Source organism: Pinus tabuliformis, chromosome 3_2, assembly GCF_031772625.1.
Source record: "Pinus tabuliformis cultivar Carrire ecotype Pingquan chromosome 3_2, CPIR1, whole genome shotgun sequence".
NCBI classification, from domain to species: Eukaryota; Viridiplantae; Streptophyta; class Pinopsida; order Pinales; family Pinaceae; genus Pinus; species Pinus tabuliformis.
In genome coordinates this window covers 572,692,927-572,716,673 of record NC_142302.1, presented here as the reverse complement: position 1 = coordinate 572,716,673, position 23,747 = coordinate 572,692,927, and the positions used below count along the sequence as shown (strand labels likewise).

General features: G+C 32.0%; 2 protein-coding genes across 2 annotated transcripts; both read right to left on the bottom strand.

The window, feature by feature from the left end:
• Positions 1-4,928: 4,928 nt before the first annotated feature.
• On the bottom strand, positions 4,929-5,375 carry LOC149181815 (uncharacterized protein At5g01610-like). Its single transcript, XM_089418402.1, has one exon. The coding sequence runs from the start codon at positions 5,373-5,375 to the stop codon at positions 4,929-4,931; it is 447 nt and encodes a 148-aa protein (XP_089274528.1).
• A 17,214-nt stretch (positions 5,376-22,589) lies between these two features.
• Positions 22,590-23,488, bottom strand: LOC149181814 (uncharacterized). Its single transcript, XM_089418400.1, has one exon. The coding sequence runs from the start codon at positions 23,191-23,193 to the stop codon at positions 22,747-22,749; it is 447 nt and encodes a 148-aa protein (XP_089274526.1). The 5' UTR covers positions 23,194-23,488; the 3' UTR covers positions 22,590-22,746.
• Positions 23,489-23,747: the final 259 nt, after the last annotated feature.

The following is a 23,747-nucleotide window of genomic DNA, read 5'->3' as shown; positions in this document are numbered from 1 at the left end:
AATTTATTAGTTTATAATAAACACATGCAAATAGATATGAAAAATTACGAAGCAAGAATACAGGGGACAATAAACTCAAGAGGGAAAAGATATTGGATTATATGATCTTCTAATGTACAATTGGTCTTTTATATAACTATAAATAATCATAACAATTTATCTACTTATTCAATTCCAACCTAATAAACACAAGTAAATAGATATGAAAGATTAAGAAGGAAAAACACAGGGGACAATAAACAAGGGAGGGAAATGATATTAGATTATATGATCTTCTATATTACATTTAGTGTACAATTGACCTCTTATATAACTATAAATAATCATAACAATTTATTTACTTATTCAAATTCAACCAAATTCATAATTTTTCATCCCTAACTTCATATGACATTTACACATAGACATTACACATTAATTATGATGCAGATGTTACTCCAACACTAGCCCCATATTGTTTTCCAAGTTTACAATGTTGTACTATATTACTGCAAAAACATTTTGTCATATCTCATGTATAGTAACCACAAGAGTGTGTCTCACATGTTATAGCTTGTTTTCCTATGGTTGTTCTAGGTTTTTTAAGTGATAAACATTGAGCCATTGTTATATAATCAACGGTCAACTATTAATTTTTGTGAAAATTAAGGATTATAACTTTATATTTTTGTATTATTTTATTGATAAAAAATGTATTTTTATAATATAATTGAATTGGAAATAGGAAAAATAAAGGGAGGGAAAAAATTGCAAGATAAAAAAACTTATGGCTAATGGAATAAGTTTGTTGAATTGTTTGTTTTACTTGAAACCCTTAATCTTATGAAGATATTTTTGACAATTTTATATATCCTAATGTATATATTATAAATGTAAGAATATTACATATACTTATTATTAACATAGTATATGATGTAGTTTTTACGAAATTTTATGTGTTAGCAATATTTTGTCTTAGCCGAATTCGTAGACATTTTTGGAAGTAGTGACCCGCGGTGGCTTGACCTAAGCTCTGGCGGTCATCTCCCTATGGTAGGTTTGTTCCCCTAGAGGTGTTTTCTTATCGGTTTCTGCTGGTGTTTACTGTTTGATCGCGGTTGCTCAGGGCGAGCCCGTTTGGCTCGCTATCCCTGCCTCTCTGTCTCTTCCACAGGTGGGTCTAGCTCTTTTGTCTTGCTTTGTGTTTCTCATGTCTGTCAATGCCTATTGCAGTCATGCCACTTGGCTTGGAGTCCCTATCCCTCTACATTGTCTCTTGTGTCCGCTTGGTTGTCGCAGCCCTATGCTCGGGTGCCTCCCACTATCTTCTTTGCTCATCTTCTACAGTTTTGGTTGGAGGGGGTCATAGGTTTCTCGGGAGTGGTCCTATCGACCTTTGAGGTGGGCATGTTAGCGCTTTCTCAAGATGTGCCTTTGCAGGCTGCCAATGCGCCTCTGCAGGAGGAAATAGTTGCGTTCAACTCTCTTGTGGCCTCTGGCCTGAAATTCTGCAAGCAGGGGGACTCTAAGTTTGTGAACAAAGCTGATGATATCCCCAAAATTGATATATGTGCCCCTCAAGCTCATTCGAGAGCTCTCCATATGCTTGACAGAGGCCTCATTGGGCAGTTCATGGGCCTTTGGCCTTGTCCTCATACTGTTAAGGCCTAGGTTGGAAAGAACCGGAATCATCTGATCAAGGGGGGAGTGATTTCCTCCTTTTGTGGCAAAGGGATCTACATTTTTTACTTTGAAAACTATCTGGACTGGGACCCTGTTTTTCGGAGTGGCTCATATTTTATGGGGGTCTAGGTGTTCTACATGGATAGGTGGAGTCCTAGTTTCAATCCTGACTATGATGTTCCTTCCTCGGTTCTGGTTTGGATGAAATTCCCTTGCCTCCCACTCCACTGTTGGAACGAGTGACATTTTGATTGATTGGGAACTCTCTTGGGAAATACATTGATTGATCAAAACTAAAGGATGGCCTATTATCCTATTCTCAGATTTGCATAGAGGTGGACGTGGAAAAATGGCTTCTGGCGGAAATTAGCCTTTGTCTGGATAGTTGGTTTCACATACAAGAGGTTGACTATGATGAGTTGCCCTTCAAGTGCAAACTGTGCCATGAAATGGGCACTTTGCTAAAGAATTCCCTAAAGGGTGTGACTCCGTGGAAACACCTTCTGGAGGATCAAGAGAGCAATGGACTCAGGTCAAGCGCCCCAAATTCTCAAAGCACCAGCCCCATGATAACTCCCCTGGTTTGGGGATGGCCTCGACCCCCTGAGTTGCCCACTGGGTGGGGATGGCCCGGGATTGGATATTGTGAACAACTTTGAAGTATTAGGCTCCAAGGCTAGTATGGCAAAAACTCAAATTACATGTTAAGTGAGTCCAACACCTATTCACTTTTGACACCATGATTATATATTAAATTCATTTGGCTAAGTCAAGTTTATCTATCAATCTTTCTTTTAAATTTTACTTAGAGAAATTCTTTGACTTCAATCTAGGAAAACCCCATGCCCTCCACTCATCACTCTTAACTTTACTAGGGGTATGGATATGCCCATTTACATGTAGTTTTAAAAAAAATCATCTCCAATTTATTTTTTTCTCCTTTTGTGATAAAAAAAACATCTCCAATGTACTTTTGTTTTTCCCTTTTGCAATAAAGGCACTTACAAGAAATTTAAATATAATTAATTACAATGCACCAATAACTCTACACAAATTTCCTGAAAAAGTCCTTGATTCATTACACCACCATCTTCATGATAGTCACATGCAACAACTCACAATGATGGCTATGATACCACATGTTACAAGTAAACATGCAATAAAGATAAATATAATTAATTATAATATAGAAACAATACTACACAAATTTCTTGGAATAAACCAAACCATGTATCCACACTCATTCATTCCACCTAACCATCCTCATGACATTTTCACCCAATAACTCACTCTAATACAACCTGTTAGGAACAAGTGTGCAGCAAAGATAAGCATAATTAACTATATAACATAGCAACAACAAAACACAAATTTCTCAGAAGAATCCTATGGATCCCTTGATTCATTCCACCTAACCATTTTCATGATCGTCTCATGCAACAACTCACGTTGATGGCTCTAATACCACAAGTTAGGAATAAACATGCAAAAAAGATAAATATAATTAGTTATAGCATAAAAACAACACGACACAAATTTCCTGGAAAAAACTAAGTGATCCATCCACACTCTATTCATTCGATCTGACCATCTTCATGATAGTCTCATGTAACAACTCACAAGTATGCCTTTGATACCACATGTTATGAATACACATGCTAGAAAGATAAATAAAATTAATTTTAACATAGCAACAACACTATACAAATTTCTTGAAAAAAACAGTATGAGAAAAAACTAGTCATGAAGTTTTGATTACCCTTTGTTTAAATATGACTAATTTATTGGTCAAGTGAGCATGAAACCTACTAACTTCTAACACCTTACAATAAATAATTTTAAACCTATTTTAAAGCTTTATTACATGAAATAATATGGGAAATACACCCTGTGTCACCAAAACCATGCCACAAAAAACCATAATTATAAACAAAACTTATTTAATCTACCACTTCATCAAATTTATCAAATAATTATCTTAACAAAACAAAATTTCAATGTTAAAACACAAATACTTTATAGTAACTATTTATAATAATTTCCATGACATTTTGAAAATATATATCTTTTTATTTAAAATTAAATATGTGATTCAATATGATGAATGCTTATTAAAAAAAAACCTACTCTTCATACAATTTATAGCTATCACAGAAAACAAATTCCATTTAATAATACCTTTTTATAAATTGTAAAGCCATAAATAAATTTAAAAGATAACTTGGAGGAATATATATATATATATATATATATATATATATATATATATATATATATATATATATATATATATATATATATATATCAAAAGATCAAGTTTTAATCACCTTTTTATAAACTGTTTTAATCATTTCTCTATAAACTATAAAATCCTTAAGTAAATTTAAAAGAAATGAAAGCATTTTTTTTTCAAAGGCCATAGCATGACAACCATTTGTATAAAAATTATAAGCATAGTAAGTTCAGCCAACATGTCAACAAAACCATAATATATAGTTACAAAATCCCCACCAAAATAACAATATATATGTAATCTATCTCACCAAAATAACAATACATCTATCTCAGTAATAAATATGCAGAATTGAAATAGGAGAAAACAAAACGACAATACATAGTTACAAAATCCCCACTATATAAAACTAACAGATAGGTAATAACAATATATCTATCATCTATGTCAGCATGCACAATTGACATTGGAGAAATCAATAAATATGAAAAACTGAAAAAATAGCATTTAACCTTTTCATCATCACCAATGCAAGTTTACGTTACTTACAAAGACAAGACAATGATCAATGATGAGTATCTATATACACACCAATTCATCTTTCAGTGGATTTACCATTCACATTATTAACACTCGGACTATACATATGAATAATTTATATATATATATATATATATATATATATATATATATATATATATATATATATATATATATATATATATATATATATATATATATATATATATATATACTCTAATTCATCTTTCAATCCATTTACGGTTTCCATTAATAACGCTGCTAATTCTGCATATAACACGTAGATGGCTTAGGGATTTAAATCAAATTTTAGTTGTCAAACGAAAAAAGAAATATGATATCATTTTAAAGAATTTATCACGAGTAGATATCAAAATTATCAAACATTTACGGGCTATTCAAATCTCTTAAATTAAGCGTACTAGTCCAGTGCACACTCTCTAATACAAAATTATTTAAAAACAATAGTTATTTACTTAAAAGAGCCCATCATTTACTTGTTATCATTCTCTTCAATCTCAAAGGCACCGACAGGGAAGGACTTCTTAATCCCAGTGATAGCACTCTTGAAGCAAATCTTGCCGCTGGATGGATCATCAATGGAGATCTCAGAGATGGTGATCCACACAACAAGCTCCTTCCTCTTCACTCCACTCACCTTCTTCATCTTCTGTTGCTCAACATACCCACTGATCTCTGTGCCATATTGTACCAATCTCCCAATTGCCTTGAACTCGTGCTCAACCTTCTTATTCCGCTTCATCCACACAAACCCAGTTTCCTTCACGTACCCACATTCTTGAATATCATCAAGCAGTATGAGGCCATTAGGAAGGCCTACCTCTTCCAGCAATTCCATTGTTTTCTTCCTGCAAATTTCGTTTCCGTGGTAGATCTCTGCCCCGGCTTTCTTATCATCACTAGCAACCTGAGGAGCCATTCTTTCTTATGACCTATAGCAGCTCTGCTATGGTCTTAACCGAGTAAGCAAATGGATGGAAATGCATGGGTGTAGAGAGTTTAAATAGTTGAAATGGATCAGTGAGTCTCATGTTGAACTAAGTCGCAGATATTTATGAAATACATGGATGAAGCCATATGAAGTTGTGGCATGCTAATATGCTTTTATATCAGGTAGTTATCTATAAACAAAGTTCGCAGGGAAATAAAAAATTGTATTCTGAAGTTTTTTTGCTTCAATTACTGCTCCATAAACTTCTGCATCAACTACTCCTGCTACCTTGGCTTCTACCCATCCAACTGGGAAGAGCACGACACTGGAAGGGATCAACACCACAGATGAAGCCCCGCATAGTGGGAGTCTCCATGGTAGATGATTAATCTATCGTTGGAGTACTGGAAAATGACATAGAAGTCTTTTTTATTAACAAATATGCGGCAGAGGAAAGGACAGGAAGGTCGGGTAGATATTCCTGGGTAGAGGAAGAGATGAAACATGAAAGGCAACTAATTGGATCACATGCCGAATACTAATAATGCAGGTCTTACGGTTTGACAGCTATTGGGAAAGTTGCATCTTTCATCGCGGTCTAAGCACTTTATTTGGTATAACATGGCTTACTTACCCTAGGTGAGGAATAGGTTCAACTGTTGTTGGTGGTGCTTGCTTTTTTACTATTGCTTGCTCTACACTCACATCCATTTCCTTTTGATTTACTGCTTCCTCTACTACTTGTGCTAGTGGTGCTTACTCAGGTGCATGTGGTGGTTACCCGAGCAGTGGTGGAAAATGACTCTCGTAAACTTTCAATGACTATGGTAAGCTTCAAAAACATAGATTGAATATCACTTATTAAACTCAACAACTTAGTTCATGATTACCTTATTCAGACGAACCAATGTTGCCATAGTTGCCATATTACCTGTATCGCAACTATGTAAGCAACTATGCAGCTATGTATGTAGCTATTAATAGCTCTCCTCGGCTCGATCTTGGTTTGCTGGTTAAGAGCAATTATCACAGTTTATTGTGTTGGTTAAGAGCTTTCCTTTGCCTGAACCTAGTTTGTGCTGGTTAAGAGCTTTCCTCGGCCTGAACCTGGTTTGTACTGGTTAAGAGCTTTCATCGGCCTAAGCCTAGTTTGCTAGTTTTCTAGTTAAGATCTCTCCTCAGGCTAGTTTAGTGTGCTAGTTAATATCTCTCCTCCACCAGAGCCGACTCCATAGCGACTCTGCGTGAACACAGTAATGCACCAGAACCGACTCCATAGCGACTCTGAAAAATTGTTCTACAGATTTCATGTCAACGATTCTTGATGCGGAATAAACTCAAAGAATCATTAAATCTTAATGCCCAGGGATACGAGTTACCTCCAGCCATTGGTGATGTTCTGATGGAGGGCACAGTCCACTTGCTTGCTTCTTCTTCAGCACTCCAGCTACAATCCAAACAAAAGAAAAAGAACACAATAATTCTGAAGGCACTTCCAAGCTCTGTTATCTCAGCTAGATGGTGTAAAACTGAAGGGGATTGAGAGAGGAGCTTGGGGACCAAACAGATGAACATATAGCTAAGCTTCCATCAAGCTTCTAAAAGCTATGTGTTAGATGTCCACAAATCAAGGCAGAGAAGTCGAATCAAAGTGATGGACCACTATAGTAGCTCCTAATAATAAATTTAGTAATTGCAGTTGCCTTTTCTTAACTTAAGGAAACTACTGCAGTTGGTTTCCATAAGTTAAGGAAAGACTGCAATTCCATAATTGTAGGCAGCAATTGTGTAAAACTCAATGGAGCTAACATTCTCCCACTTGGTCCATACTTCCAAACTTAATATCTCAACTTAAAAACCATTGATAATCTGTATTAAGTAATAGATACATGAATCATGGCGATAAGTCCTCTAATGACGAGTATTATCTTCCATGTATTACTATGTATTTATTCTTATTATAATTTATGTGGCAACAATTTCTTAATGAATAAACCTTATGTTTATTCTTGGTCCTTCTTAAATGAATTTTCTCAAATCAACTTAAGGTGCACATCAATATGAGAAAAAACATCACAATAATTAAGAATTTCATAACATTGTCCATACAATGAAAAACTGCATAATGGAACCAAGTCCCATATTCAATACATGATCCTTGAATTTAAACGGTGGCATGCCCTTAGTCAAAGGATCAACGATCATTAACTTAGTGCTAACGTGCTCAATGACCACTTTCTTTTCTTTAACACGTTCCCTTATAGCTAAATACTTAATGTCGATGTGTTTATTTCGACTCCCATTTTTTTAGCCATAAAAATAGCAGCTGAATTATCACAATATATTCTCAATGGCTTAGATATAGAATCCATAATTCTAAGCCCAGAAATGAAATTCCTAAGCCATACACCATGTAAAGTAGCCTCAAAACAGGAGACGAACTCGGCTTCCATAGTGGAAGTGGCCATCATAAAAATGTAACCTGATGTTGATTTACGTGAATCAACATATCTAGCAAAGTCAGAATCTGAGTAGCCAATTACTTCCAGTTGTCCGTCCATCTATACATAAGCATGTAGTATTTGGTTCCTTGAAGGTACCTCATAACTTTCTTTGCAGCTCTCCAGTGGTCTAAACCTGGATCACTCTGATATCGTCCCAACATTCCCACAACAAATGCAATGTCAGGTCTTGTGCAGACTTGAGCATACATTAGGCTTCCGACAGCAGAAGCATATGGAATGTTCTTCATTTGTTCCCTTTCAAAGTCGTTCTTCCGGCATTGGTTCAAATTGAACCTATCACCCTTTACAATGGGAGCTACACTTGGTGAACAATCCTTCATCCGAAATCTCTCTAAAATTTTATTAATATAGGTTTCCTGGGACAGACCCAAGATGCCTCGAAATCTGTCTCTATGGATCTTAATGCCAATGACATAAGATGCCTCACCCATATCCTTCATATCAAAAAAATTTTAGAGAGGAATTGTTTCACCTCATGTAGCAAACCCTTATCATTGGTTGCTAGCAAAAGGTCATCCACATATAAAACAAGAAAACAAATTTTACTCCCACTAACCTTCAGGTATATACATTGATCCATATTGTTTTCTACAAAACCAAAAGAAGAAATTACATTATGGAATTTCAAATACCATTGGCGGGATGCTTGTTTTAAACCATATAATGACTTCTTGAGCTTGCAAACCAATTTCTCACCATCACTAGAGGGGAATCCTTCAGGTTGTTTCATGTAAACCTCTTCCTCTAGATCTCCATTAATTCTATCTATGGAGATATGACTTAGTCTCCGGTGCCATAATTTAGAGGAATCTTCATTAATAACACATCTTTTAGTGCCAGTGTGAACATGCATTGAATCATAAGTGACATTGTTTTGTAAATTAATGCAGTAAAGACCGTTAGACAAAATACCATTCCCAACATAATCAGATTTATAGAATAGACTGAAAGATTTTTTTGAAAAGTTTAAGGAATATCCGAAAGGTACAAGCCTTGAAACTGAAATCAAGTTTCTAGAAAACTTGGAACATAAAAGGTCTTTTCTAATTCCAAAACAAACCCACTACTTAAAGTTAAATAACATGTTACTATAGCTTCCACATGTGAGCCCATCTTTTTTCCTGATAAGATGCTTTGCTCACTCCCCACTGGCTTCCTTAGGTTTTGCAAACCTTGTAAGGAATTCGAAATGTGAATTGTTGATCCAGAATCAATCCACCATGTGTTAATATTAACGTTAACCATATTAGATTCATAACAAACAAATGAGATTATTTCCTTAAGTTCGGGAATGTCACAACGAATTTCAGAGAAATTTGCGGGTTGTACTACTGCATCTAAATAAAGAATCACATGCTTATGTTAAAATTGAGGCTTAATAAACTTTCATGTTTTACCAATGTAAATCATGCTAAAAAGAATTGAATCAAATGACATAAAAATTGCCTGTGGGCTAAATTTTTAATTCAAACAGATTCAATAAAACTTTATGATAAAACTTATTAATTCATAACTCCTGTGGGTAGGTTATGAAATTTTATCCTAATTAATTACATAAATATAATAAATATTCCTGTGGGATAAAATTCATTATATTCTGTGTAAATCATGCTAAAAAAGAATTGAATCAAATGACATGAAAATTGCCTGTGGGCTAAATTTTTAATTCAAACAGATTCAATAAAACTTTATGATAAAACTTATTAATTCATAACTCCTGTGGGTAGGTTATGAAATTTTATCTTAATTAATTACATAAATATAATAAAGATTCCTGTGGGATAAAATTCATTATATTCAGTGTAATTAATTACAATTTAATGTCTAAATAATCTTTATGTGATCTCATCAAAATATATAATTTTATTTAATTAAAGATGCTGTGGATATTCTCTAATTAATTAAAATTATATGGATCACTAGACATTATTTTGCTGCATAAACAAAACTTAACCAGAGAGAAAAATAATGTTTACTGAAAGGAGTAAGTCAAAATGACATTTTAATAAACTCCATATAACTGTAATAATTTTCCAGCAAAATCAAAATTAAGGTTAAAGCAGTCAGCATTACCGAAAATGACTACAAATTGATTGTTCAATTTATAAACTTAACCCGGAGATTGACTGAAGCAGTGTTGATCTACTTTGCACTTGCATAGCAAATGCAGTTCGAAGGCTAGCTGGCTTGACTTCAGGCTCCGTCCTTAAGCTTATAAAACAACAAAAATTGACCAGCAAACAAGCTATTTTGGTCACAAGATAAAATTAAAAACAAATTTACATTCCTTAGTCTAATTGTCCCATAATTTATTTAAGACTAATTCTTAAATTAATTACAAAATGGGCTCTAAACAATTTGCAAACAAAACTGCAAATTTAAAATATTCAAAACAAAAGACTAAACCATTTCAAATATTGAAATATTGAAATATTTAAGAATGCATAAACTGTTTCCTTTAACATGACTCATATAAAAAAGAATAGACTTCACAAACATTTCACGTTCATACCCGAGACTTTGGTGAGAGCCTTTATGTCATGAATGTTCTTGAATGAATCAGGTCATATATTGACCTTTCCATTTACTTTAAATATACATTTATAAAATCATCTAAAGTTATATAACCAAAATATATATAACCAAAGTTAGAACCAAAATATATATAACCAAAGTTATAACCGAAATATATCTAAGTTTATAAAGTTATATAAATAAAAAATATATATAACCAAAGTTATAACCAAAATATATATAACCAAAGTTATAACCGAAATATATCTAAGTTTATAAAGTTATATAAATAAAAAATATATATAACCAAAGTTATAACCAAAATATATATAACCAAAGTTATAACCGAAATATATCAAGTTTATAAAGTTATATAAATAAAAAATATATATAACCAAAATATATATCAAAATATATACCAAACGAAACAAACCATACAATATGGTATATCACGAACTTTAATATACATATAAACGGTTATGGTATATGATAGTTTATGCAATTGTTTTCTTTTCTTAATTATTTTGATCAAGGAAATGCACTGCAGTACTTTTAAGCACTAAGACATCCAATCAATAAATAGCACAGCAATTATTTAAGCACTCCATAACTTTTATCAACAAAATGCACTGCAATATTTTAAGCATCAACATTTTCGTTCAAGAAGATGCCACGAAATTCTTAAGCACTGAATAATTTTAATCAATAAAAGGCGCTGCAATTCTTTAAACTGCGTGGAAAGGTTAATGTTGAAACAAATCAACACACATGCCATGGGTTACAATCGTCAAAACAATGAAGGCAATTAACTTGTTAATTATGAAAATGCCCACACAAATAGCCGATGAAAGGAAAAAAACGGTAAGTTGCAAACCAAGAAACAACAGGGAGAATGCCAGTGATGGTTAGAGAAAAAGCGGATGCAATAGCCCAACCCAAGTAAAAAGATGATGTATATGGGGAAGTGAAACTCTCTTGGTCACCATTCCAACCACGGTAGCCCAGATCATGTAAAGGTTTAACAGATATTATAGTACCCAATGCTATAACAGAAAAGATGAATATGGTTACAGATATCCCCATGGCAAGGCCCTTTGAGGAAGCTCACGCAATAGCCTGAACCACTGTTTCTTTAAGAAAATTGACGGCATCTTCCATCGTCTTCAGTGTTAAGCATGGGCGTGAGACAGCAAATCCAAATGCCACAACTAATGTTATGGCAGAAACAGCAGCTCCGGCAAATGGTGGGTATATTTCCAGGCTTGCAACAATAGAAATTATCCAAACGAAAAAAAAAAAATTATCCAAACAAAAAACCTGCAATCTCGGCATAAAGTTTTTGACCAGTGGAATGTTACTTAACCAATGATGAAATGTTAATTGCTCTGATGTTTCTATAATACGATGTTTCTATAATCACAGTCCAACCAGAATTGAGGAGCCTTTTTGAGTGGCATATAATTTGGCATATAATCGTTCCATTGAATTAAACAAATGCTACATTATCGTTCCATTATAATTTGCCTATTTGGAATTATCGTTCCATGCCACATTATCGTTCCATTGAATTAAACTTTTAAAACTTTAACTCACACCGCAATTTATCATGAAATGCACAAATTAACTATTAACAACATGCTTTGCTATTCAGGGGTAGGCGAAAATAATTCGATGGTCACACCGAACCGTAAATGCCAAGGTTACCAGTGGACGTAACAGAGAGACAATACTTCCACATAATCCCTTGATTTAATTCTAATTTCAGCCTCAAAACCATACAACTGATTCAGAAATAAATATTAGAAACAAAATAAATAAATAACTTGATTTTTAAAACAGTTAAGTCGAACTCTGCAATTTAATTTATATTTCTCAGCGAAATCGTTAATTCTGAATCCAGTCCTGTCCTCGCAACGTGTTAAGACTCTGTCCACCTTGCAGAACAAGGTTTTCACTTAACTTTGAAAGGGAGGAAATCATTTTAGTTGAGTTGTAAACACAGATCCTTTCGGAAATAACAAAAAAATGGAAATGAACAACAAAACCCATCATTTTGAATAAAACGCCCAACATTATACAAACTAAAACCCTGCAAACCTTGGAGGTCGCAGCTCAAACGAAACCAACGACTTACATGTCCAAGTTACTGCAACTATAAAGATCTTTCAACGAAACTAGAGAGCAAAACACATGCAGCTGTATTCGCCAAATCTTAATCGAGTTGGAAAATAAAACTTTTAAGAATTGGGAAATTATATCCGCAATAATAATCCAAATACAGAAACAGAATACAAAATGGTGATAAGGGGAAACTTAAAAGTATCTCTATCTTATCTTGCCGACACAGAGCGCCTCATGATCATGGATTTAATCCGAAACGGTTTTCTAAACAGCGCATAGAGTTTGAGGGTTTCTAAACAGCGCAAGGCCGGAACCCTCTGAGAACGACATGCATATACTGAAAAAGACTGTTATGCTTAATAGGCCATGCCCAGAAAAAAGAATTCGATTCTTGGTCAACACACAGCAAGGCAGAAGTAAAAGGGCTCTGATACCAAATGAAAAATTGTTCTACAGATTTCATGTCAACGATTCTTGATGCGGAATAAACTCAAAGAATCATTAAATCTTAATGCCCAGGGATACGAGTTACCTCCAGCCATTGGTGATGTTCTGATGGAGGGCACAGTCCACTTGCTTGCTTCTTCTTCAGCACTCCAGCTACAATCCAAACAAAAGAAAAAGAACACAATAATTCTGAAGGCACTTCCAAGCTCTGCTATCTCAGCTAGATGGTGTAAAACTGAAGGGGATTGAGAGAGGAGCTTGGGGACCAAATAGATGAACATATAGCTAAGCTTCCATCAAGCTTCTAAAAGCTATGTGTTAGATGTCCACAAATCAAGGCAGAGAAGTCGAATCAAAGTGATGGACCACTATAGTAGCTCCTAATAATAAATTTAGTAATTGCAGTTGCCTTTTCTTAACTTAAGGAAACTATTGCAGTTGGTTTCCATAAGTTAAGGAAAGACTGCAATTCCATAATTGTAGGCAGCAATTGTGTAAAACTTAATGGAGCTAACAGACTCTGCGTGAACACAGCAATGACAGTGCACTGGCCAAGTGAGTCATGTGTAAACCATGCATGAAGTTGAGTTTAATTCGATGTTATCTAAATATAGATCCTGCTTTGGTTGCCTCTTAGATTTGTATGGGATATCTAATGTCTTAAATTAATGTTAGCATTAGTTCAAAAATTCTATATGTTGATAGGAAAAAAGAAAATGGGAAGAAATAAAAAAAAATATATAACATATCGTTCTGGCCTCTCCGCCTTGAGAAGAGGCCAAATAAGATCGCGAAAATTTTTTCATTGTAAAAAATATATCACGAACCTAAAAACTTTAGTCATAACCAGCTCAAACTAATATAAATAATGACCATTCTGATTACTATAGTCCCATGCCATTCCCAAATGGAAGGGACTAAAAATTGAATGTCACCTTAGAATTAATGATTTTTTTTGTCTTTAAAATCATCTTTCAACTACGGATGGGTGAGAGATACTTCTATTTTTTTCTTTTCTTAGAAGGCTATGGCCAGTTAGATTCTTTAGGGTGGGAGATTTGGTTCAATCTATTTGGGAAGTTTAATTTTCAATAATAATTTTTATTCTCAACTTTTCTCATGAAATTTGAATAATAATTTAATAATGAATTGTCTTTTCATTAACTAATCAATTTTCTTTTCATTAACTAAAACCTGTAAAGAGATATCACAATTTAAAATTTGGGAAAATTAACTTTAACTAAGTTGAGTGTTGTTTATTACACTGTGACTCAATAAGATTTATACAGTATGCAACAACATTTCTACTTGTACAGCGATATCCTTAAATGTAACATGAAAATCACCTATCAAATACCTATTCTTGAGAAATTGTCGAACATACAAATATGAGGATACCTTATTTATTTATGAAAGTCGTAGTCTAACGAGACAAATTCCTACGGTATTTTGAAAAAAAATGGCAGAGATTTTTGTAAATCCAAGTAAAAGCTGTCAAATTTCATAATATTAGGTACCCTAAAAGTTTTTGATGGTGTTGAATCTATTTCCACTATCAAAAATATAATTCAAACACTGCCTTTACAAAAAATTAAAAAAAACAATTGCCCAAATTCCAACCACTTTTGATCATCGAGACAATTCCTCCGCCTTCTTAGACGACTCCTTTATGAAAGGTATCCAAAACTTCCCTTTAGCCCCCACACACTAGGTGGCAGAAAAAAGTCTCCATGAAAATCACCTTTCAACTACTCATGGGTGAGAAATTACACAACATTAACATTATGATAACTTTTTGTCTCCCAATTGTTGATATGGAAGGGTGTAAAGTTTGTGGGATCGGAAGCTTGTTGACATCGAAGGCTGGAAAATTTGTCGGCTCAGAGATTTTGTTCAACTAATTTTAATTCTATATTTTAGTGGTATATTTTCATTTAACTCTAGATTTGGATTTATTTATCATGTAATGAGAGGAATTTAATCTTTTAAGTTGTACATTAAGGTTTAGCGGGTTTTTTAATTAACTATTTATAATCTTTTTTTTAAAGACATGTGTCCTTTTTAAGTTGATCAGGATGGAATCACATATAGTCTTCACATTGGGCTATAGAATGTTCCTCTCATCTTAATTAATGTAATATTGGTGGCTTGAATCTAATGATAGTTTTTATTTGGCATAGTCTAATTTAGTGCTCTCAAAAAATCTCAAAGCATTTGATTCATGCATATTTCATAATTCAAATTTGTGATTTCACAAATCTCTACTATGTTTAACTTAAAATTTACCAAAAAAAGAGAGAGAAAAACAACAATATTGAAGATTTAGATTATAGTTATTTAAACTCTTATTTTGTTTGCAATAGGATTTCAAACAATTTATAACCCCAATTTAATCAATATTAATTACTGTTGGTTAACATATCACATAGATATAGAAACTAAATCAAATTTCAATCAATACACATATATCCAAATTTATGATAAGTAATTCTTAAAATATCAACCAATTATGTGATCAACCCCACATTGGATTGATATATAGCACTCAAGCATATTTTATTTTTCATTTATACCACTTCAAACAATTTGACAACCAAAACATGGAACTTCAATACTCTTCTAAGCATGCAAATAATTACATTTATTTGTGGCTCCAACTGCGGTCGCTTTAAACCAAAAGTTTCTCTAGGCATTCAAAAAAAAAAAAAATTACACCATAAACTTTCATTCACCAATATAGGACTCAAAAACAATAGAGATGATTCAAAACATCTATGATTTCTATTTGCATAGTGTCAAGAAATTAAGTTTGGTCCATGAATCAAATAAATTGTCACATTTTTAACCAAGAATGACAACTTATGAAAAGTGAAAGAACTTTCATGGAAAATGTAAATATGAGGAGTGAATAAAGCATAAGAATTTTTACAATAATAAACTTCTATCATAGCAACAAACACCTCATTCTTAACCAATTTTCTTTTGAAATTCAGAACTAGAGAGAGGGGAAGAAAACAACTTGAAAACATGCATTTTCTGAGGCCATTTTAATATTTAGCAATGTAATGATCAACTACATTCAATTGTAATTAGTACTAAGATTGAATTGCATACATTTTGAGTTTGTTGTTGATATTCCATGACCAAAAATAGTTCTAAACTTATCTAGAGCAGAGTATAAGCATCAACAAAGAATACCAAACTATAACTACAAGCTTGGGCTCATATGAGATAACCACCTCCCAAGGCTAGCCAACTACAAATCCAACATAATAAGGCAGCATTCTAATCGAGCTAATGTGTTGGAAGCATAGTGGCCATGTTAGGTCCTAGTAGTAGATCCAAGTGCTTGATCGATAATACGAGAAATGATAACTCTCCTCGAAACCATTATAAGTCATACGAAAGTTTAATACTATAAATGTGCATAGGCTGATCAATAGTAGTTGTTTTCTTTAATATCCTATAATAAATGCATATAATAGAGATTAAAAATAAGAAGCAAGAAAAAAAATAGCAATAAAGCCTTAGAGGGGAAAATCTATTAGATTATACCATTCCATATGTTACATTTAGTGTACAATTGGCCTCTTGTATAAATATATATGACCATAATGAATTTCATTATTCAGTTCCAACCAAATCCATGATTTTTCATCCCTAACTTTGTTTGGCATTCTCACATAAACATTACTTATGATTCACAACTAGCAGTTACTCCAACATACTCGCCCTTAACGAGCACTTGTGATATTAATATGCATAGTTCAATTCTCTTTGATCTAACTCTTTCATTTTCATCTTCTATGCCCACTACTCTTTATCTTTATGCACCTACAAAAACATAAACAATTTCACTCCTCCTACATCATGACCAATCATCATCATCAGTTTTGTGTGGTTGATTCATAACCATTGTACCATTGGGTTTTTGCATTGCCTCACCCTCAACCATTACAATCCTCAATATCCCAAATAGTTTTTGCTTACCATAAACAACAAATCACATTGTGTATTTTCTGAGACCACGAGTGTTATTGGTTTCAGCCATGAATTTTCTTTTACAAGGTGCTTTTAATAACACCACAAACTTTTCAACATAACATATTTTGGTAGTATACATACCTCATCAGGCTTGTACAACATTATTGATTCAGGTACTACTTAGGAATGTTGTTTTTATCTACATCTTCATTTGCATCTACAAAATATATTATTCTTATCTTGTTCCTTTTATTTATCTTGTTCCTTGCATGTTTTCTATATTTCGTTATTCTTTGTGTCTCCATCATTCATTTTTTCCATGATGTTGCATCATTATCTCTATCATCATCTTCTTCCACTAGTGGCCACTCTTTTCTACTCCATCATACTCTTCTCATCATCTTCTTTCATCATTCTCTTTGTTTTAATCTTCTTCTATCATAGAGCCTTCTTGTTTTTCACTTTTTCACTTTGGTTTTTCTTACAAACAACTAATTATTGATATAAAGTCAGGTGGATTAATATCAAAAGGTTGGGATAGTTTCAAAAATTTGGGACCAAGTTATAATGAAGCGAAAGTTTAAGATTTTGATGAATTGTGTCATTGGAAAGGATTCTAGAAATCCAATAATGGAGATACATGAGTTCCATCCACTATACTCATATATCTCAGTAGATAGAATTATAGGAATCCTTTTGTTACATGATTCATCAACATATTAAACCCTCTCTTCATTATAACTCGGTCCCAAATTTTTGAGATAAACTTATGGGATTAGTCCATCTCACTTTTCCCCTTTAATTGATGATTCAACTTCTCCAATTTCACATTAAGATAGCATGTGAGTAAGCCTAACATCCTCATATCTATCCAAGTGGTTAATTGCATAACTTCATGCCACACCCTCTATCTATATAAGAGAGTACTTGCTACACAATTACTACATTTGTGCCTTGAGTTTACAATGATTATAAAACACTAGGGGAAAACAACTTGTTGATGCCTAGACTTTTATATGACCAAAAAATTCTGCACTATCAAGTACAATGAAACATGAACCCTCCGCTCCCCTCACCCACCCGGTTTTCAAATGTGCATATCTACATCATCTTTTGAAATAAAGTACAACAAATATTTAAAAATGTTTCTCTAATCACAAAGGGACCATTAGTATAACAGGTATCAAAGCAAGGTTGCAAAATAAGATTATAGCCAATGAAATGAAGGGAAAACAATATATATATATATATATATATATATATATATATAATATTAACTTTAGGTAATGTTATTTAATTTTAAGTCTAATAGCAACTAATGGGTAGTCAAATGACTTAGCCAATGCTTAATACTTGCCGATAATAACGTAATTTTATATAGAAAAATAAAATAATTTTAATTTTAATTATTTTCAATTTCTTTTATGAGGGAGAGGTGTAATTATTCCAACCTTAATATGGAGTTGATATATAGTATTTAAAAAGTATTAATAAAAAAAAATGGTTTAATATGCATTATAAATCAATTATATCAATATGCATGTTGATTAAAAGATTTTACCATCAAATATATATAGAGAGAAAGAGAGCAAAATATCATATTTTATTAATAGGTTCTTTCTAATTCAAAGTATAAGGGAGATTTCTCATTCTTCCAAAGTTTAATATGGAGTTGACATGTAACATTTTAAAATATATTAATAACAAAAATAATTATATGTAGATATATACATGGACAGATTAGATAAATAAACATCTAATATTTTGAAAAAATACTAATAACTTATATAGAGAATATCCTATAGATATATGTCTTCTACTTGGGAATATGAGGGGAAACTACTGACATTTTAATGTGAAGAATGTGAAACATAAATAAAATATTCCAATTGCCAACTATACATATCTAAAATTTATTATAATAAAAACATGTGGCAAATCTTTTGAGTTGCAAATCTTTCTTATATTTTACTCTCCATAAAGAGTTTGAGTCATAAAAGATTTAATCCCTTAAAAATTAAATAAATTCTAAATCAAAATAAATATATAGTAATTTATTATTCCAATAAAATTATAAAATCCTTCACTAATCTAATCTAAATTAAAATTATTTTTAAATAATATTCTAACATAAAACTTTTCTAATACATCTAGAATGATTAAACTCGGAAAACTACAAAACTACATACATGAATTGGAAATCATAATGTGTATTAATATATGAATTGGAAATCATAATTTGTATTAAAATTGAATTCGGATTCGACACTATGACATCTTCAATACTCGTACATATGAAGCTATAATTAAACTTTAAGATCGTTTTAAAAAACGAAATATGGATCGTTCTGAACGTTTGGGGTGATGAAAGAAATATGTGGCAATGGATTAATTATTCATGATTCCTCAGAATTTTTCTATTTTTCTTCCACTTCGTCAAATCCATTGAGCATGACAATAGATGGGAACAAATACAAATTAACTATCTCATACCAGAAACAAATCAACGAAACCACCAATACGATTTCCCAAATTAATATTTTCTATAATAATTATATTATTTTAATTATAAATAAAAATAAAAATTAAATGTTAATATTATTTTTAAAATTTAAAATTATAAAAACAAAATAATAATAATAATAACATTTAACTATACACAATGAACCAATTAACCTAATGATAATGACAACATTGGTTTGGGTACTATTTCAATCTTCATAATTAAAATGGGAGAAGACAGTAAACGATCGTTTCTTTATGAAGAAAATACATTTATGTAACTCCATTTCTGTTTTCAAAAGAACATTCATTCAGATTTTAAATTCTGAAAAAGCAATTATATATAAAATTTAGATTTAACAAGAAAAACAATGTTTTATGTTTATTACACATGAAAATGTGTTAACAACTATTTCACAAAAATGAATAAATAATAATAATAATAATAATATTAATATTAATAATATTTTTTTTTTAAATTAATTATAATAGAGATTTAAATGTTATTGCATATTGAAAATTAATATCGAGGAAAATTAAATATAATTAATCATAGTATAACATTAAGATTATAGAGGTTTTTTGAAAAAGTTTTTATGAAGAAAAAACCATTTATGAAACTTTTCTTACTCTTTAGCTAAAGCTCAAGTTACTTGTTAAGTGAGTCTAATATCTATTCACTTTTGATGTCACTATTATATATTAAATTTATTTGACTAAGTCAAGTTTATATGTCAATCTCTCTTTTAAATTTTACTTAAATAATTTTTTTGACTTCAATCTAGGAAAACCCCATGCCCTACACCTATCACTCTTGACTTTACTAGGGGTATGCATGCTTTATGAGGTATTATAGTCATATGCCCATTTACATGTAATTTAAAAAAAAATCTTCTCCAAAGTAATTTTTTTTTCCTTTTGCTAGAAAGGCACTTACAAATGCCACCATCCTTTCACATTGTCACAACAATCCCTATCCACGTTTCCATGTCCATGCAACTATGTGGTCTCCATGAATCTGGTAGCCATGTTTCCATTTCCATGCAACTACGTTGTCTTCATGAATCTGCTAACAAGCTTTAGCATATGTTACCTCTCAAGGAAATGTATCATACTAATGGACCCATGGATCCATCCACACCTATTCACTCCACTTCACCATCTTAATGATACTCTCATGGAATAGCTGGAAAGGGGCTCATATACCACATGTTAAGAAAAAACATGCAAAAAACTTAAATATAATTAATTACAACCTAGCAAGGACTCTACAGAAATTTCCTGAAAAATTCCTTGATTCATTTCACCACCATTTTCGTGATAGTCACATGCAACAACTCACAATTATGGTTGGGATACCACATGTTACAAGTAAACATGCAATAAAGATATATATAATTAATTATAATATAGAAATAATACTACACAAATGTCTTGGAATAAACCAAACAATCCATCCACACTCATTCATTCCACCTAACCATCCTCACAATGAGAGCTCTAATAGAAAGTGTTAGGAACAAACATGAAACAAAGATAACAATAATTCATTATATAACATAACAACAACAAAACACAAACTTCTTAGAAAAATCCAATGGATCCATCCAAACTCAATTCATTCCACCTAACCATTTTCATGATAGTCTCATGCAACAACTCACAATTATGGCTCTAATACCACAACTTAGGAATAAAAGTGCAAAAAAGATAAATATAATCATTATAACATAAAAACAACACCACACAAATTTCTTGGAAAAAACTAATTAATCCATCCACACTCTATTCATTCCACCTAACCATCTTCACGATAGTCTCATGCAATAGCTCATAATAATGTCTTTGATAATGTCTTAAGATATTTGTTTTACAAAATTGATAAAGTGAATAGGTGTGGATGGATACATGAAATAATATGGTAAATACACCATGTGTGGCCAACATCATGGACTTATTTAATTTATCACTTTATCAATTTTGTAAAACAAATATCTTAACAAAAACAATCCTAATGTTAAAACACAATTTATAATGACTGTTTGAAAACATATATAACTTTTTATTTAAAATTGAATATTCAATTCAATATGATGAACAGTTATTCGAAAAAAAATTATTCTAAAAAAAGTTATTAAAAAAAAAAGAACTCTTATTCAAAAACAAAACTTACTCTTCATACAATTTATAGTTGTCACAAATACAAATTCCATCTAATTAATACCTCTTTATAAATTGTAAAGCTTTAAATAAACTTAAAAGATAACTTGGAAAAGATAAAAAAATCTCATCTAATTTAAATGCATCAAAAGATCAAGTATTAATCACCTCTTTATAAATTATAAAAACTTCAAGTAAACTTTAAAAATTAAAAAAAAAAAAAAAAACAAGAGAGACCATTTTTTTCAACTGCCATAGCATGAGAAAAAATCAATAATGAATATAAAGATGTAAGCATAACAATTTCAGCTAACATTTCAACAAAACCACAATACATAATTACAAAATCCTCACAAAAATAACAATATATCTGTAATCTATCTTACCAAAATAACAATATATCTATCTCAGCGATAGATATGCAAAACTGACATAGGAAAAAACAAAATGGAAATACTTAGTTACAAAATCCCCACACATATATAACAGATAAACTATAACAATATATCTATCATCTATCTCAGTTTGCAAAATTGACATTGGAGAAATCAATAAATATATCAGTTTGAAAAATTGACAGTGGAGAAATCAATAAATATAAAAAACTGAAAAAAAAAGATTTAACCTTTTCATCCCCAATGCAAAGTTTACATTACTAACAAAGACCAGAAAAGGATCTATAATGAGTATCTATATACACACTAAGCCCTCTTAACACTCAAGAATATGAATATATATATATATAGATAATTCATCTTTCAATCAATTTACGGTTTCCGTTACTAACGCTGCTAATTCTGCATATGAACACATAGTCTACATATTGCTGAGAGATTTAAATCACATTTAAGCTATAAAAAAGAAAAAAATCAAATATGATAATATGATATCATAAGCAAGAATTTATCATGAGTAGATCTCAAAATTTTTAATCATTCACTGGCTAATATGATATCATAAGCAAGAATTTATCATGAGTAGATCTCAAAATTTTTAATCATTCACTGGCTATTCAAATCTTTTAAATTAAACGTGCTAGTCCAGTCTACACCCTATGCTACATAATTATTTAAGAGCAGTGTTTATTTATTAAAAGAAACCATCTTTTATTTGTTATCATTTTCTTCAATTTGAAAGGCACCCACGGGGAAGGATTTCTCAATCCCAGCGATAGCGCTCTTGAAGCAAATCTTGGCGCTTGCTGGGTCATCAATAGAGATCTCAGAGATGGTGATCCACACAAGAAGCTCCTTGCTCTTCACTCCACTCACCTTCTTCATCTTGTGTTGCTCAACATACCCACTGATCTCTGTATCATATTGCACCAATCGCCCGATTGCCTTGAACTCGTGCTCAACCTTCTTATTCCGCTTCATCCACACAAACCCAGTTTCCCTCACGCAACCACATTCTTGAATATCATCAAGCAGTATGAGGCCATTGGGAAGGCCTGCCTGTTCAAGCAATTCCATGGTTTTCTTCCTGCAAATTTCGCTTCCATAGTAGACTTCTGCCTCGGCTTTCTTATCATCACTGGCAACCTGAGGAGCCATTCTTTCTTATGATCTATAACACCTCTGCTATGGTCTTAATGGAGTAGGCAAATGGATGGAAATGCATGGGTGTAGAGAGTTTAAATAGTTGAAATGGATCAATGAGAGGCTCGGAAACAACCCTAGTGAGTTTCGCATTGAACTAAATCACAGATATTTATTGAAAAAGGGGTAAATTCGGCTATTAAAGTCACCACTCGATTAAGGGTTAGCATAGAAATCTCGGGACAGGAAGTTGGATATACGATATGAAGTCGAAGCAACCACCAAACCATTGTATTAAATTTGTAGTCTCTCTTCACCCAGCAAGAAAAAGAGAGTGGAGATCGTAACAAGTAATGGGTTAAATAGCATTAAGTGATGTATATGTGAGAGCATGTGGTATTTAATTATTGAGAGTGGAGAGCATAATTTAAATTTAAGATAAAGACTTTGGAATAAGTATTGGGTTACATTAAGTGATGTATATGTGAGAGCATGTGCTATTTAATCAGTGATACTTAAATGTCTTCTCATAAAATATATTTGATGCTTTGTAATTTTTATATCTAAAT